Source organism: Myodes glareolus, chromosome 16, assembly GCF_982192425.1.
Source record: "Myodes glareolus chromosome 16, mMyoGla1.1, whole genome shotgun sequence".
Classification (NCBI taxonomy): Eukaryota; Metazoa; Chordata; class Mammalia; order Rodentia; family Cricetidae; genus Myodes; species Myodes glareolus.
The window spans coordinates 31157146-31173487 of NC_142041.1; the positions used below are offsets into that span (position 1 = coordinate 31157146).

The 16342-nt window shown below is 40.6% G+C and overlaps 1 protein-coding gene across 5 annotated transcripts in view; it reads left to right on the forward strand.

Annotated features, from left to right (window-relative positions):
• Nucleotides 1–16342, forward strand: part of Rnf38 (ring finger protein 38) — a 114482-nt gene that overhangs the window by 52391 nt on the left and 45749 nt on the right. For all 5 annotated transcript variants that reach the window (XM_085677207.2, XM_085677212.2, XM_085677208.2 and 2 more), the window contains exon 2: nt 2426–2496. In XM_085677207.2, coding sequence (XP_085533333.1) covers nt 2426–2496 — 71 coding nt within the window. The remainder of the gene's footprint in view (nt 1–2425; nt 2497–16342) is intronic.

The window sequence follows — 16342 nt, forward strand, 5'->3', positions numbered from 1 at the left end:
CAGGGGGAGGGTGATGGGCTCAGTAGGTTTGGGCTGCAGAGGTTACAGTGTCCAGCGGGTGGTGGCGGTGGTGGAGCAGCCTGCAAGCAGGACTCTGGCTTGTTTGTTTGTTCATTTATGTTTGTTTGGATTTTTTAGCTATGTAGCCCAGGCTAGCCTTGAACTTTCTAATGGTGTACGCGTTTGAGGTTGTACGCTTAATGTATATGGAGTACAGAGGGCAACCTCAGGGGTCAGTCCTTGCCTTTCACCTTGAGATATGGGGTCTTTGTTTCTCCTCTGGAACACCAGACCAGATGGCCTATCTGCTCCTGGGATTCTCCTGTCTTTGCATCCCATTTCCCTAGAGGAGTGCTGTGCTTTGATTAGTGATGCTAGTGTTCCATATCTGGTTTTTATATGGGTTCTGGAGATTCTAATTCGACTCCTCATGCTTGAGTTCAAGGACTTTTGAACTAAGCATTTAAGCCATTTCCTCAGCCCTGACTTTAACTTTCAATACTATTGTTTTGTCCTCCCAACTGCTAGAATTCCAGCCTGGTTTCATTTATTTTAATATTCTCTTTTAGAAGAGATTTTGTAAATCACCTGTTTAGATTTTCATTTTCTCCAGGACTTGTGGTGCTCAGGTTGTGTTGGTGGCCCCGGTTACAGTCATTAGACAGTGTTCTTCAAGGAGCTTCTGTCTGTACCTGAGTTTTCTGACAGGTTTAAATACACGAGTTTCATGTGAGAATGAACTGTTGTCTATTCAGTTTTGAAACTACTTGGCATGTGCTTGTAACAGTTCTTACAGTTCTTTTTCCCAGACCAGTGGTCTCCAGTACAGCATGTTAATAAGAAACTAGTTATAGAAATATGACTTAATAGTATTTATTTGCTGTGAGGCGTGCATGAGAGTATTGGTATATGTGCAGTCAGAGGACAGCTTGCAGGAGTCCTTCTTTCTCTCCTTCTCTGTGGGTCCTGGAATTGAACCCAAGATTGTCAGGCAGCAAGTACTTTATTACTGAGCTATCTCACTAGCCCAATTTTACTTATTTTTATTCTTATTCTTATAAGTGAGGTTGTTTTCTTATTTTTACTTTATTTTACTTTTATTTTTGAAACAGAGTCTCGCTATATAGTTCTGGCTTGCCTGAACTCAGTGTATATACCAGGCTGGTCTTGAACTCATAGAGATCACCAACTTCTGCCTCCCAGTTGCTGGGATTCCAGATGTGCACCACCATGTCTAGTTTCTGCGTGCTTACTCTCCATTCATGACTTTATGTTTAACACCAGCTTTTCAGAAGATTGGGACAGGCTATGTGTTTGAGATATAGCTCCATGAGAGCATTTACCTAGAATGCATGAGACCCTGTGTTCAATCCCTAGCAATAAAAGCACATTAACCCCCCCACACAAACACACACACTGCACACACACACGCAACACATGTACACACATAGATTTTTTTTTCTGGCTGACCTAGAATTCCATGTATAGACCAGATTGGGTCTGGTGTGATTGTGGTGACCTTCCTGTCTCTGCATTTCTTCTTTGTTGAAATTATATATTCAAAACAAAACAAAATCCTCTACTTTTTTCTTAGACTTTTTTCTTCCTTCCTTCCTTTCTTTTTTTAAAGACCGAGTCTAACTATATAGCATTGGCTAGCCAGGAACTCTTTATGTAGACTAGACTGGCCTCAAACTCATAATGATCCACCAGCCTCTGCCTCCCAATTGCTGTGATTGAGGGTGTGCGCCACCATGCCTAGCAATACTTGAAATCTTATTTGACATAGACTTAAAAAAAGAAACTCTACTGTCTCAAAGACTCCTTTGTTCCTTTGTCCTTTGTCTTTGAACTTTTGATCTTTCTGCTTTAGTTCCCAAAGTGCGTGTGCCATTAAGCCTGGGTAAATTGTATTTTATATGTTATATTTATAGGGTCAGCCTCAAGGTATGTGTACACCAAACAGGAATGTAATTATAGTCTTCGTCAGAAGGGGTTTGCCTTACTGATGTGTTTACTTAGGGGTCTCACTTGGGAAATAGACCTTGCCGTGCTTCAGAGTGATGGGGCAGGGTTGCTAGCCAGGATTCAGTTCCACATCTACCTCCTCACTGCTGCTTTTTGTGGATCAGTGTCTGGTTCTTCCTGCTGTGAAGAAGCTACAAATAGGGCTGAGTGGGTAAGATGACTGCCTGAGCGTGGTACCTGGGACCCACATGTAGGAGGAGAATCTGGTCCTACAGGTTGTTGTCTGACCTCCATGCACTCATGGACTTGCATGTGTAGCTTTTGAAAATCCATAAGTAATCTTTTCCTACTGCTTACGAGCTTGTTTAAATGGGATACTGGACATAAGTCTCTATTGGTAAAGCAGTTTAATGTAAGGACTTACTGCTGCTTAACTCTCCCTTCCTTTTCTCCATAGGTAGTGTTGGTGCTTCTTTTCAGTGCCGATCCGTCCATCACGACCACATTTGTCATGATGACAGTGACAAGGTGAGGTCCTTGTTGATGTCTGCCACCGTGGAAATGCATGCCACCCTGATTGTTCTGCTGGATTCACCTGTGTGATTCTGGACCTCGAGCCCCTGGGGTGACCTGAGGGTATAATGTTGAGACGCAGAGTACAGATGGTACTGCTGGTTTGTGTATTGGATTATTGGACTGTTCCAGAACACCTGGAGCTCAACCCTCAGAAGAGGTGCTCCTGCCTAGTCTCCAGGTCCCTGTTGTGTCTCTGTTCTTCCTCTTCCTCTGCACAGGCTGGACATGAGGCTTATTTTAACAAAGAAACATGTGCTTTCTGAGTAGTTAGCAGTTCATGCATCTCTAGTTGAAAGTATCACAGACATTCCAAATTTGTTTCACTTTTGTAGTTGCTTATACATCGTCATCATTTTTGTCTTTGTTTTTTTAAATGTGATGATGATGTGTGTGCGTGCACGTGCAGGCTTGTGCATGTCACTGTGAGTGTGTATAGGTCATAGGAAAACTGGGGTGTTGGTCCTCATCATCCACTTTATTTGAATTGAGATTTCTTGTTCACCACTCTGTATGCTCCTGCGGACATCTCAGCATCCCTTTTCAGCTTCCCTCTTGCTGAGGGACAGCTTAGATTGGAGACACATGCCTCTGTCTAGCTTTATGTGGGTTCTGCAGAGTCAGACTCTGGACCTCACTGTTAGGCGCAGCAAGTGCCTTAGCCACAGAGCCATCTCCTCAGCCTTCTGGTTTGATTTTGGATCTAGGGTCTAATGGCTGGAACTTGTAGCAGTCCTCCTCATCCTACCAAGCGCTGGGCCATAGTGCCCTCTGCACCTGCTTTCTTTTTATACTTTACCTATTTCTATTATGGTTTACTTTTGTTCCCAAAGCCTAAACTAAATCTTGATTATTGAGAATGTAACCTGATTCTTCAGGGTGGTTTGTGTGTCTGTATGTGTGTGTGTTCATTTGTCTGTTTACTACTTTGGGCCGGAGTTTGTTTGTTTGTTTCTTATTTATTTATTATGTATACAACATTCCTTCTATGTATGCTTGCCTGCCAGAAGAGGGCACCAGATCTCATTATAGATGACTGTGAGCCACCATGTGGTTGCTGGGAATTGAACTCAGGACCTCTGGAAGAACAGTCAGTGCTCTTAACAACCTCTGAGCCATCTCTCCAGCCCTGAGTTTTTTCATTTTAAAATCATGTCCAAATTAACGGTGGGTTTGTTTCATTGTGGGTTGTTTTTTTGTTTTTGTATTAGGCAAGGCCTCACTAGCCTTGGTACTGTTCTGAGACTTTTATGAAAGACCAGGGTTGTCCTTGAACTCACACTTCCCAAGTTTTGGGATTAAAGATTTGAGCTATCATGCCTGCCAGTTGTGTTTTGTTTTTTTTTATCGCTAACAAAACCTGCTTTTAGGTGGGCTTAGTGATGCGTATCTGTAATCCCAGAATTTAGTAGGTAGAAGCAAGAGGATTCAAGGACTTCTCTACTCTATAGCAAGTTCTAAGCCACCTGGGCTATGCAAGACCTTTATAATATCAAAAATAAAAGGGAAAGAAAAAGAATGAGAAACTTGCCTTGGGGCCTTTCTAGTGTCCCCTTTCAACAGATTTCTGTGGTCTGGATGTGTCTGAAATATCTGCTGCTGATCTGGATGAGATTAAATTTAGTTTTTCACCCTCAGTTCCAAAGGCTTTTTCTATTTCCTTGTTTCTGTGCATGGATGTAACTGTGCACGGATGCATTGGTAGCTGCCAGGACAGAACCAAATGACCCTCTTTATTTTGATCAAAATCCTGCTCCTCTGTTGGAGATAGGAAATTAATCATTGAGAGTTTACACATGTTTTGTTGTTGTTGATCTCACTGCTTCTGTCAGCTTGCATAGCTTTCCAGACTTTTCCTTTTACAGTCATCCAGAGCCATGGTTTTCATTTTTAAATTTTCACAGGGAGTTCACTGAAAGAGACTTTCTAAAATTTAATATACTAGAGTTTAGAAGTGAATGTTTGAAAATAAGAGTGATAAATGCAGAAAACAATGAAGACACCTGGTCAGTAAATTACAGATGCTGCAAAGCTATTTGGTTCTGGCTTCTGCCATTTCATTGACAGTACAGAAACCAAAGTGAACTTCTTGAGATTCTGTCTCTCTTAAGTACTTTCCATCTGCCTCAAAATGGTTCTCAGTTTTCAGTCTTTATATGACTAATTTGTGATTTTCATAATTAGGACACCTCCCACCATACATGAATGGAGGCAGGAAGAGGATGAGAGATTTTTGTTTTCTTCAAGACAAGGTTTCTTTGTATAGTCTGGACTGTCCTAAAACTCACAGAGATCTGCCTGCCCCTGCCTCACAAGTGCCGGGATTAAAGGTGCGCCCTTTTATTTTTTATATTATAAAGGTCATGAGGGGGAGAGAATTTTAAAGGATAATGTTTGGCCAGCACAATGTAGGACAATCCAAGACTGTTCCCTGCATCTTCTGCCTACTTTGTGTACACTGTTGCTCAGGGCTGAATGAGAAGGGTCTCTTGTCTATGCACTGATAGCTTATTCTGGTGATTGGAGCTAGCAAATAGTATTTGGTGGGTAGCTAGCTATGTTTCTATGAATTAGGGCATACATTAGGATACAAGATAGATAAAAATTCCTGTTTTTTTCATGATTTTACAGTATAATTGGGGAAAACAGACAATAAAAAGTAAATGTCAGTTATATATTATATTACAGTAAGATACAGTAAGAATTAGATAAAAGGGAAGGCGGGGCTAATTGTGTTGGCACAGCCTTTAGTCCAGTCACTCAGGAGGTAGAAGCAGGTAGATGGTCCTTCGAGTTCCAGGCCAGCCTGGTTTACATAACAAGTTTCAGACCAGCCAGGGCTACATAAATTTGGGACCCTGTCTCAATTTAAAAAAAAGGTTGATCTTGGTAAGTGGAATGAAGTCCATTAAGAGGTGAATGATACAGATGGCAGCTTTTATTATTTTAGTATTTTATTATTCTTTCCATTTATTGGGGGGGGTGTCACATGCCATAGCATATGTGTGGAAGTCAGAAGAACACTTTGTGGATTTGGTTCTCTCCTATTTTAACATGGGTTCCAGGGATCAGTCCTGTGAGGCAAGTGCCGTTACCTGCTCTGCCATCTTACTGACTCTTGACTCTGGTCCTGCTTCTCCTGGTCTCACCTCATCTCATCTCATCTGGTTTTCTCTTACATTACATGTTTGAGACAAAGATTCAGTTACCCAATGTTGTATGACAAAACTCTTTTTGGGAAGATGCACACACATCATCTCAACCCAGATAAGCTCATGGCAGACCAAAGTATGGGCACCACCAAAGTTCAGCTTCATGAAACAATGAGTTTTATTGGGGTTACTTACAGGAATATGAGAGGGCTTACTTACTGGAGCAGAAATGATTCAAAGATATCAGCATCACAAAGGCCCATCTCAGCATGAGTGACTGCTCACAGAACAGGGAACTTGGTGTACCTTGCAGAGCCTGCAGGTAGCTCAGGAGGATGTACAGTGTCCTTTCCAGGTGGCTCAGTTGATCTAAGCCTCTTCCAGGCAGCTCAGTTGGTTTCTGCTTCTTTCCGGCAGCAGGTCTGGTCTGAGGGTCTTTGTAGCTCAACTTCTTTCCATCCGAGGGGGACTCTCCTCTTTGCTTGCCTACTCTGGCAGAGAGGAGCCTAGTGAATCTCGTTGGTTTCAGGGACTTCCTGAAGCTATTTTGAGTTGTTTATCTTCTTGCTTAAGGAGCTTCTCTGCAGAATAGAATGTTTCCAGGAAACTATTATCCAGTACCCAGGCTAACCTAGAATTTATAATTCTCCTGCCTGTTTCCTATATAACAAATTATAAGCTACATTTCCTATTCTTTTTCAGATTTAAAAAAGTTTATTAATCACAGAAGGAACGCTAACACCTAAAAATCAGATTTTGCTATTTGCATTAGTCCCTGACTTTAGATCAGAAGTGAAATTGCTGTACTGGACTCACAGTTTTTGCCTCTTCAACTTTGCTCAGAAGTCTGTGCTGCTTTGTAACAAACCTCATATCATGCATTGCTGTGTTGCATCATTTCAGATAGGACAGTCATATAGCAGTATTTTAACAATATAAAGTGTAATATGAATCTGTTACTGTTGTTGTATCTTCTTGATTTTGACACTACCTAAACAAGTGTCAGTTTGGGAATAAGGAAATACTTGCAGTGAGAACATACCTGACATAGGGAGTAGGTCTGACTTAAGGGTGAAATAGAATATCAAAATATTTGAGAGCTATCAAGTTAGCCTGATGAGTTTGATCTCCAGGACCCGTCTAGTAGAACGAGAGAGCTGTCCTCTGACTTCATACTGTGACATGTGCATGTGCACGCACACACGCATGCACGCACGCACGCATACACACACTCACCACTGAATGAATTTATTTATTTATTTTTTTAAAGAACCCTGTGTTTATCTGTGCGGTGGTGGTGCGACGTCTTTAATCCCATCACTTGGGAGACAGAGACTGTCAGTTCTCTGTGAGTTTGAGGCCAGCCTGATCTACAGAATGAGTTCCAGGACAGTTAGAGCTACATAGAAAAACCCTGTCTCAGGGGGAAAAAAATTAACACTTAATTTTTATGTGCTGTGAGAAATAGCTGCTGCAAAGAGAGGGCTTGGGAAAGCATAGCCAAGCTGAGCGTAAAGTTACAGCTCTGTGTTTCCCTTGAGAACTAGCAAGTCACTTATCTGTGTCAGTGGCAGATACACTAGAATTGGATTATTTTCCTGGAAATATGAAATCTGTTTTCATATTCTTTGTTTGTTTGGTTTTGGTTTTTTTGAGACATGATTTCTTTATGTAATAGCTCTAGCTGTCCTGGAACTCGATTTGTAGACCAAGCTGACCTTGAACTCACAGAGATGGACTGCCTCTGCCTCCCGAGTGCTGGGATTAAAGGATTACAGACTGTTGTGAGACGTGTGGGTGCTGGGATCTAACCCAGGTCCTCTAAAAGAGGAGCCAAGGCTCTTACTGGCGTGAGGCAGGCTGAGTGAGGTAGCATCTTGAGTCACCAGAGTGCAACACTTTCTTACATTCTAGATGACATTAAGTGCTAATGGTTCACAGTGCTGGGTTAAAATATTAATAAGTGATGTACAATGAAAATTGTTTTAAGTAAGTTTTTGATTTTGCGTTAGACATGAGAATAGTGTGTTTGTTGGAATCTGAGACACAGGTTAAAATTCCCACTCTCACCTGCTAAGTTGTATACTGTAGGCAAGTTCTTTAAGTCATATTTTCTTCATTAATTAAATAGGCATAATGCCACAGGTTCTGTTGGTAAATGATGTCTTATGTACAGTTACGTTATTAAGGTCTTTTCTACATTCCATGAACTTACTTTAAGCATTCTGCCCCGAATCTTGTACCTTCTTAGGAAGTGTGGGCACTGCTCCTATCCATGTGTGTAAGGATGGAGAAGAAACTGTAGGCAAGTGAAATAATTTGCCTATTACCACCAACTGGCAGGTTTTATGCTGAGATGGGAACTCAGGACCTTGTGTATAATTGCATGATAATGTCTTGCTCATAAATGATGTTTAATAAATGTCATTGTTTTTAAAATCATGTTTGAACAACATAATGAAGACTTTAAAATGACTTAAATGACTTTATTTTCTTCAAAGAAGTTTGAAAATAGAATTCTGGCAAAATAAGTATATATTATAAACTTCGTGCATCAAAACCCACCATAAACTATTCCTGTTTGCTTTAGTTCCTGTGAATCTGACCCTGCCATGTCATTTCCTTTTTTTTCCAATCATTTATTTTTTTTTGGAATTACAATATAATTACATTACTTCCAACTTCCTTTTCCTCCCTCCAAACTCTTGAATACACCCCTCCTTGCTGTCTCTCAGATTCATGGTCTCTTTTTTCATTACTTATTGTTACACACACACATACAGACAGACACAGAAACAAACACACACTCCCTCCCTCCCTCCCGCCCTCCCTCCCTCCCCCTGGCCTCTCTTCATTAATTGTTACATACACATACCCATGGCCTTTTTTCATTAATTATTGTTTCATACACATGCAGATACATCCATATTCCTAAACACATAAATGCACCCTTCTCAGTCTGTGTAATGTTACTTGTATGCATGGTTTTGGGACTGACCGTATTGGTATGGGAAAACCAATTGGTGTGCACTTCCCTCGGAAAGGCTGTTCCTCCTGCTCTCAGTAGCCCATAGTTGCCTTTAATTTTTGATCTAGGGTTGAGGCTTCATGTGCTTTCTCTGTCTGTGTTATGTCTATTGTCCTTGTATAACTTCTGACATTACTAAAAGACACACTTGCAGCAAGCTCCTTTATCCTTTGGGTCTTACAATCTTTCTGGCCATTCTTGCACAGTGATCCTTGAGCCTTAAGTAAGGGAATTGTTTTGGAGATATATCTGTTAGGACTGGGCTTCACGGCTCTGCACTTTGATTAGTTGTGGTTGTCTGTAATGGTCTGTTACAAAGAGAAGTTCCCTTGATGAGAGTGAGGGCTGCTGCACTTGTCTGTTGGTATAAGGACAAATGTTTAGAGTGTAGCTAGTGATTATGCTGGGTTAGTGGAGTGGCGCTTGTAGGTTCTCCTCCAAGATCCATGATGTCACTTGCCCTGGGGAGTTGACTAGGTTTCTAGTGCCAGGCACCTTCTTGTTGAGCAGGTCTTAAGTCCAATTAGAGAGATGCTGGTTATTGCCAAAATATACATGCCCTTCCTACTGTGCCCTAGGTTTATTGTGCCAGAGTGGTCATTGTTGTGGTTCTTAGGCATCATAGCTGGGTAGGACTGTTGTTTGTTTCCCTCCTTTGGAGGCTTGCATGGTGCCTTCTGGTATCATGAAAGCTAGTCCTCTGGGAGCAGGTTTTCAGGTCAGTTCCTCTTGGGCCTCAGACCCTATGTATGAATTGCATGGTATCTTTAGAAATAGGGACTTGCCTTCTGCCTCTGGGAGATAGCTGAGGGCAATGGCAGTAGTCTGTAATATTTGGAGAGTCTCTTGATCAAAACTCAAAAGAGGGCTTCTCATGCCTGTAGTTGGGGTTTTTGTTAAATAGTCTTTGGCTTTTGGAGGGAACATTGTCAGCCCAGATGAGAGCATTTTATTTAAACTATATATGCATATTTATACACAGACTTGGCATGTCTTTTTTTAAGGCAGATTGTTATAGTATGATTCATCGTGACTTTCCCAAACATCCTTATTGTTATTTTAGCCTCCTTTCTCTTTGTATTTATCTCCCTTTCCTCATTAGCGCCTGTGTAACAACCTTTGTAGGCAGTGACTTATCGTTTGTTCCCGACCTCTAAGATCCAAATAATCACACAGAAACTATATTAATTACTACACTGCTTGGCAATAGCTTAGGCATATTCCTGGCTAACTCTTACATCTTAAATTAACCCATTTCTATTAATCTGTGAATCGCCATGAGGCTGTGGCCTACTGGTAAGGGGTAAGATTCTACTGGGGGCTGGTGTCTTCTCCACAGCTGCATGCCGTGTCCTTGACTCCGCCTACTTTCTCTCTATATCCCTGTTATGATTTCCTACCTGACTTTACTAAGCCATTGGCCAGAACAGCTTCTTTAATAACCATTGGTAATAAAACATAACATACAGATGGGAATTCCACATCACATCTTAGTGTTTTTATTAAGTGCAACACATGGGAGGACTTAGCTAGTCTCACTAGGAGGTCACTGTAGGGAGCCTTCTCAGGTTGTAGTCTTGTAGGTAGAGGAAGCCACAGCTGATTTTTTTTTTTAAAAAAAAAAAAACACATGCTGGCCCTTCATTCCTAAGCACTTGCACTTAGGGCAGAGGAAGGCTTTGCCATCCCTTTGTGCCTCCCTTGGGGAAGGCGTTGTTATTCCCATGAGACATGTCTGTGCTCGTGTCAGTAATACACATTTACTCAGTTCCTTCTGCGTTGACTTAGAACTTCATCCCCTCCTTACGCATTCTGCTTTCTGCATCATCTTGGCAGATAAATGTTTCTAATGTGGCTTTTAAGGTCGATAGTGAGAAACCCTATTGGAGTTAGATGGCATCTGAAGTGCACTCTAGGTGCGGCAGTTCTAAATGGAGCTGATGGGATAGGACCGCGAGGCCACCAGAAGACTGTAGTACTAGTTAATGAATACCAATTTCAACATAGGGGCTGCTTCTTAGGGACGTGTGTTGGGTCATTTATTTTGCAGTCTCTTGATTATACATTAAGAGAAAGTTCCATTAACTTAAAATAAGAAATCAACTTAAAATTTGAACAGTGTTTATCTATTTAGAAAAGCAGTTAGGAGTAGGGTAGATCCCTTGTCTGAAATGAGGACTGAAAATGTTTCCAATTTAGAATATTTCACAGATTACCTCCTTGAACGTAGTTACTCTGAAGTTAGAAACACTATAAACTTTGTTTAAATTTTATTTTATTTAGAGTATGTGTGTGTACACCAAGACACTCATATATCAGTTATCTTGACCCAGTTATCTTGCTGCCAGGCCCTCTAAGCTTATTGTGAGTACCTCAGAAAGATTCTGGTTGGACATGGGGAGATGGCTCAGTGAGTGAAAACCTGAAAACCTGAGTTCATTCCGAGGCCCGTGTGAAACGCCTGGTGTGGTAGTGCATGTCTGTAATTCCCTCGACAGGAGAACACCAGCATTTTTATGGGAGAGTTGTTCAAACCAGCTTGAAATAAAGTGGCAGGAAAGAGAGACCCTACTTTAAAAACAAAGTGGAATATAAAAACTGAATCCCAAAAGTTGTTCTCACGCCTGCACATGTGTACCTTTGCATACGTGTATAGTTACGTGAGTGAACCTCCCTCACCCAGTCACTCACACACATACCCTAATTACTCACACCATACCCCAGCCAGTCACATACACTCATGCACCCCCAGTCACATATAAAATCACTCATACATACACACCAATCACTCACATACACACAATCTCACACACATACCACTCACACACACACACACACACTAAAAAAATCTCTTATACACACACATACAAATATCACCCCAAAATTTCTAATTTTAATGATATTGTAGATTTTTAAATTTAGAGATACTAAATACAAATTGTAGAAATAAAATGCAAATTTTAAATCATAAGAGGAATCGAAAGCCTTATTTATTCCTAACATGCTGTAAGGGTTTAAGAGGTGTGAAGGACATGGGTAAAGGTAACAAAATGAAATACTGAAGTAGAGTTAATTATTGAATTATAGAAAATGAATGTTAAAGTTACCTGTTAAGTAACAAACCTGGCTAAAGAAAAAGTTTTTAACCCTAGGTTTTGTACAAGACACAGACATACAACAAAGTGGCACAAAAACTAAAAATTAGAGATAAGCAAGGAGCCAGACATGGTCACACTCGTAATCCCAGCTCTGAGGAGGCGAGGCAGGAAGACTGGGGACTGAGGAGACAGCCTGTGCGGCACGAGACTGGCTTGCAAAGATAATACAACATGGGTGTGAATGCAAAGTAGAATCAACATTTTATTTATTTATTTTGCCCAGAGTCTCTTGTAACACCGGTTAGTGGTCAATTCCTAAGCTTTCTGCCTCAGTCTCTACAATGCAAGAATTAAAGATGTATCACCCAACCTGACATTTTTAGTAGAATTCAGATCGTAAATTATTAATCTGTACAAAAGAGTCAAGAGTTATAATGTACAAAAGAGTCAAGAGTTATAATGTGTAGTTAATATAGTATCATGAACCAACGTATTTGATACTATGGTCATACTTTCTGTTCATGGTTAACAGCTTATAACTAACTCCCCAAGGCAGGTCAGAACATTCTAATTTGGTTTCTGCCTTGGAGCTGGCCATAAAGGAATTTTTTGACCTACTTTGTATGATATAAGTGGCAAGGGCCTTTATTCTCCAAATTCACGAGGAAGGGAATACTGAAGGATCTGGGGAAAGATTTCAATTAGTAATAATTCTTCAGACATACCTCGTATTGCTGCTGCGCAAGTAAGAATGGAAAGACATGGTTGCCCTTGCTTCAGTCATCCCTATAAGAGTCTAGTGACCAGCACTGGAGTGTTTCCATATAGTACGGTCTCATAGAGGGCACCCCAGCCTGCCATCCATTTCTTCATCGTATTCTCTGTAGTATCCTTTATAGTGGGTAGCTAAGCATGTGTTTTCCCGAGTTCTGTAATCTAATCAAGTAAATTTATCAAACTGGGAGGGTATTATGGAAAACCTAGTCTCAAAACAAAACAACCCACCCCTCAAATGCCAAACAAACAACAAAATGTGTAAAGAAGAGTTCCAAGATGGGGGCTGAGCCTTAAGTCTGTGGGATCTACCACTATCTCCAGGTAGACAGACAGAACTGACGGACATCTGGTCAGTGCCAGGATGGACTCCATGGGAGAATATCCATCAAAGGCTGCTGTGGCCTTGCTTATTTGTTGTTGATACGGAAAAACCGTACCCTTTGTTGATTTTTATGTTATTGATAACAGAGAAAAATTTGTTTTTCTCCTTATTCAACTCCCAATATTTAAGCCAAAATTCATTAAGAGTAAGAAGAAAATTATAAAATCCCAGGTATAGAGGTACTGATGCTGTACGAGGTTAGTGTGCTAACACACAGGTGTTGTCTTTTCTATGAAATATATTGCTTAAAAGACTTTTAATGATATGTTTACTATCTTCTACCTTATGTGGCTAGGAAGTCTAGGATGCCTAAATGGTCTCCTCAGGGTTTCACAATGTCAAACAGTACTGTATTCTCATTAGGAATTCTAATTAAGGAAGACCTGCTTCTTCCAGGTTCATTCAGGTTGTTGGCAAAATTCATTTTCCTGTAGCTCTGTGACTGAGGATCTGAGCTCTTGTGGGCCTCCAGCCAGTAATAGTGGCTGCCCACAGTCCTGTCATGTGAGCCTTTCCATAGGCGGTTCACAGCATATCTCTGCTTCAAGACCAGAAGGAGGCTCTCTAGGCAGCTCAAATGGAGTATTAAATAATGAAGCATAATTGCAGGCATAATATCACCTCATTTTTGCCATGTTCTTCTAGCTAGAAGTCATTCACAGGCTTCTAGTGTACTCCAGTAGAAGAGGGGTCACCTCAGGGTATGTCCATAATAGCTGGGGAAATAGGTAAAGATAATCTGAATAATATAATTAACAGGCTGATTTATTAGTACCTGTAATGTTTAACATGTTTTAACACTTTTAGTAACAGCTTTATTGAGAGATAATTTATATGGCATGGGACATACATGATGGAGGCCAGAGAACAACTTGAGTTAGTTCTCCCCTTCTACCATGGAAGCCAAGAGTTACTTATCCACTGAGCCATCTTGCCATCCCTACCCGTATTCTTAACATTCTGTTAATTTTGCATCCTTGTACCTACCAGTTCCCAAATAACCACTCTGAGGCTTAATATTAATTACAAATGGTTTGACTTATTAGTTCAGGCTTATTATTAACTAGCTCTCACAACTTAAATTAATCCATTTCCATTATTCTATATTTTACCACGAGGCTCATGGCTTGTTACTTCACATCTTGCTTCTCCAGAGACTGCTGGTGCCTCTCTGACTCTGCCTTCTTTTTCCCTGTATCTGTTTGGTTTTCCCCGACTGACTCTATTCTGTCTGGCTATTGGCCAAGTCAGCTCCTTTATTAACCAATGGTAAAACATATTCACAACATACATGAGGGCATCCTGTATCACATTATCTTTCATGGTCTACCTGGAATTTACTTGTTGTTTAGCATTATGCAACTGGGTGGAGAATTTTTTTGTTTGTTTGTTTGTTTCTTTTGTTTTTGAGTTTTTTGAGACAGGGTTTCTCTAGCTTTGGAGCCTGTCCTGGAACTAGCTCTGTAGACCAGGCTGGCCTCCAACTCACAGAGAACCGCCTGCCTCTGTCTCCCAGTGCTGGGATTAAAGGCGTGTGCCACCACTGCCCAGCCTGGGTGTGTTTTCTTACATGGATTTTTACCTTGTTTTTACTGTAAAATAGCTGAGGTAACTAGAAGTATGATATAGTGATATATATCAAGATTATTGTTGGCATTTTCATGCCTTCAAACTATTGTTTGTTATGTGATATACTTATTTTATTTTTGTAAGACACTATTGGAACAAAAAAGCAAGGGTATTGTCTTGCGGTGATAAAATATCATGAACAAAAAAAAATGGGGGAGGAAAAGGGTTGTCTGCAGTTTGTAGTTCACTATCCAGTTCAAGATGGAAACGTGGAGACAGGAACTGAAGCAGGAACTAGCAAGTAACTGCTTACTGGCTTGCTCCTCATGACCTGCTCAGCCTGCTTTCTTATAGTACCTAGGACCACCAGCCCAGGGGTGTTACTACCCACAGGGAGCTGGGCCCTTCCACATCGTTCATCAAGCAAGGAAAGTGTACCATAGGCTTATACAGAGGTGAATCTGGTGGTGTATTTTCCCAGTTTAAGTTCCCTCTCCAAAATGATGCTAGCTTGTGTCATGTTTACATAAAACTAGCCACAATACTTTTAATTTTTAATCAAAAAAAAAATGCCATTGCTCAACAACAACAAAACCCCCAAATACTGGATTTCTGTAGGAACTTAAATTTCTTATTTACCCCATAAAAAGTTACACAATTTTAAGCATTTTTTAAATTTAAGATTTTGATATATGCTGATTAGAATTCTGCTCAGGCAGCATATGTCTGAGATGAAGCTTGGAAAAGTCTATAGAATGTGGCATAGGTTGGAAGCTGCAGGCTTTGTGAATATGGAGTGTGTATCACAAATGTTCTCAAAGTCACTCAGGGTTGTCAGCATTGAATGGGTTACATGTTACATTTTGTACACGTACGGTGCCAGGATTCCCCATAGCAGCGTGTGTCAGCTGGACTAGTGATTTTGCAGATATATGAGGTGCACTAGGATGGATTCCCTAGAGATAGCTTGTTTCTTATCAAACACAGTGCAGTGACAAGGTGCTCATGTGGTTCAGTCAACTAAGAATAAGTAGTATATCTTGCATCTAAAATCTTTAAGGTTCTCATCTCTGTATACTCCTTTTCAGTGAATCTTCCTTTCCTGGTCGTCTCTGAAATGAAGGAGCTTGTCTCTGCTGCTCTGCTTTCCAATTCTTTAAACAAGCATCTTATTTTTGTTTTTTTGAAGCATGTTTGTAAATAAATTCATTTTACTTTCTGTTTCCCTGACTTTGATTACACTTCTCCTTAATGTTCTGTTGCTTCTGTTAGCTGCAGCTGGCTAGTTTTATCAGTCTCTCCTCGCCAGGTACTGGAAGTCTGTTTATCTTTTCAGCAGGTCCTTCATCCAGGGTTCTTTTGGTCACTAGCTTTTACAGCAAGCTGCCACTTACATTGGTTCTCTGAGTCCTTTTAGCTTAAGTGTAGGCCCAGTTCTTATGTTACTACAGTTCATATAAACCATAGTAAAGTCTCCCAGATTTAACTGATGGCTATTGTAAGAAAGAGAATTTATAATTTGGATGTGAAGTGTTGCTCTTCTCAAAGTAGACTGGCCTCAGTTCAGGACTTTTCTCTTCCTGCCCTAGTGCTTGGCTTGCTGCTGTCCCCAGAGTTAACTTTCTTTTCAAGAAAATGCCCTTAAGTCAATACTGCTGTTTTCTGCTCCAGAATAGACTCTATTTGCATTTACTCTTGGTTGTAGTTTAAAAAAATTGGAACAATATTTTCGGAGCAATTTAGGTTATATCTCGAAAAATATGTAACACACATATTCTTTGAACAAGCAACTACA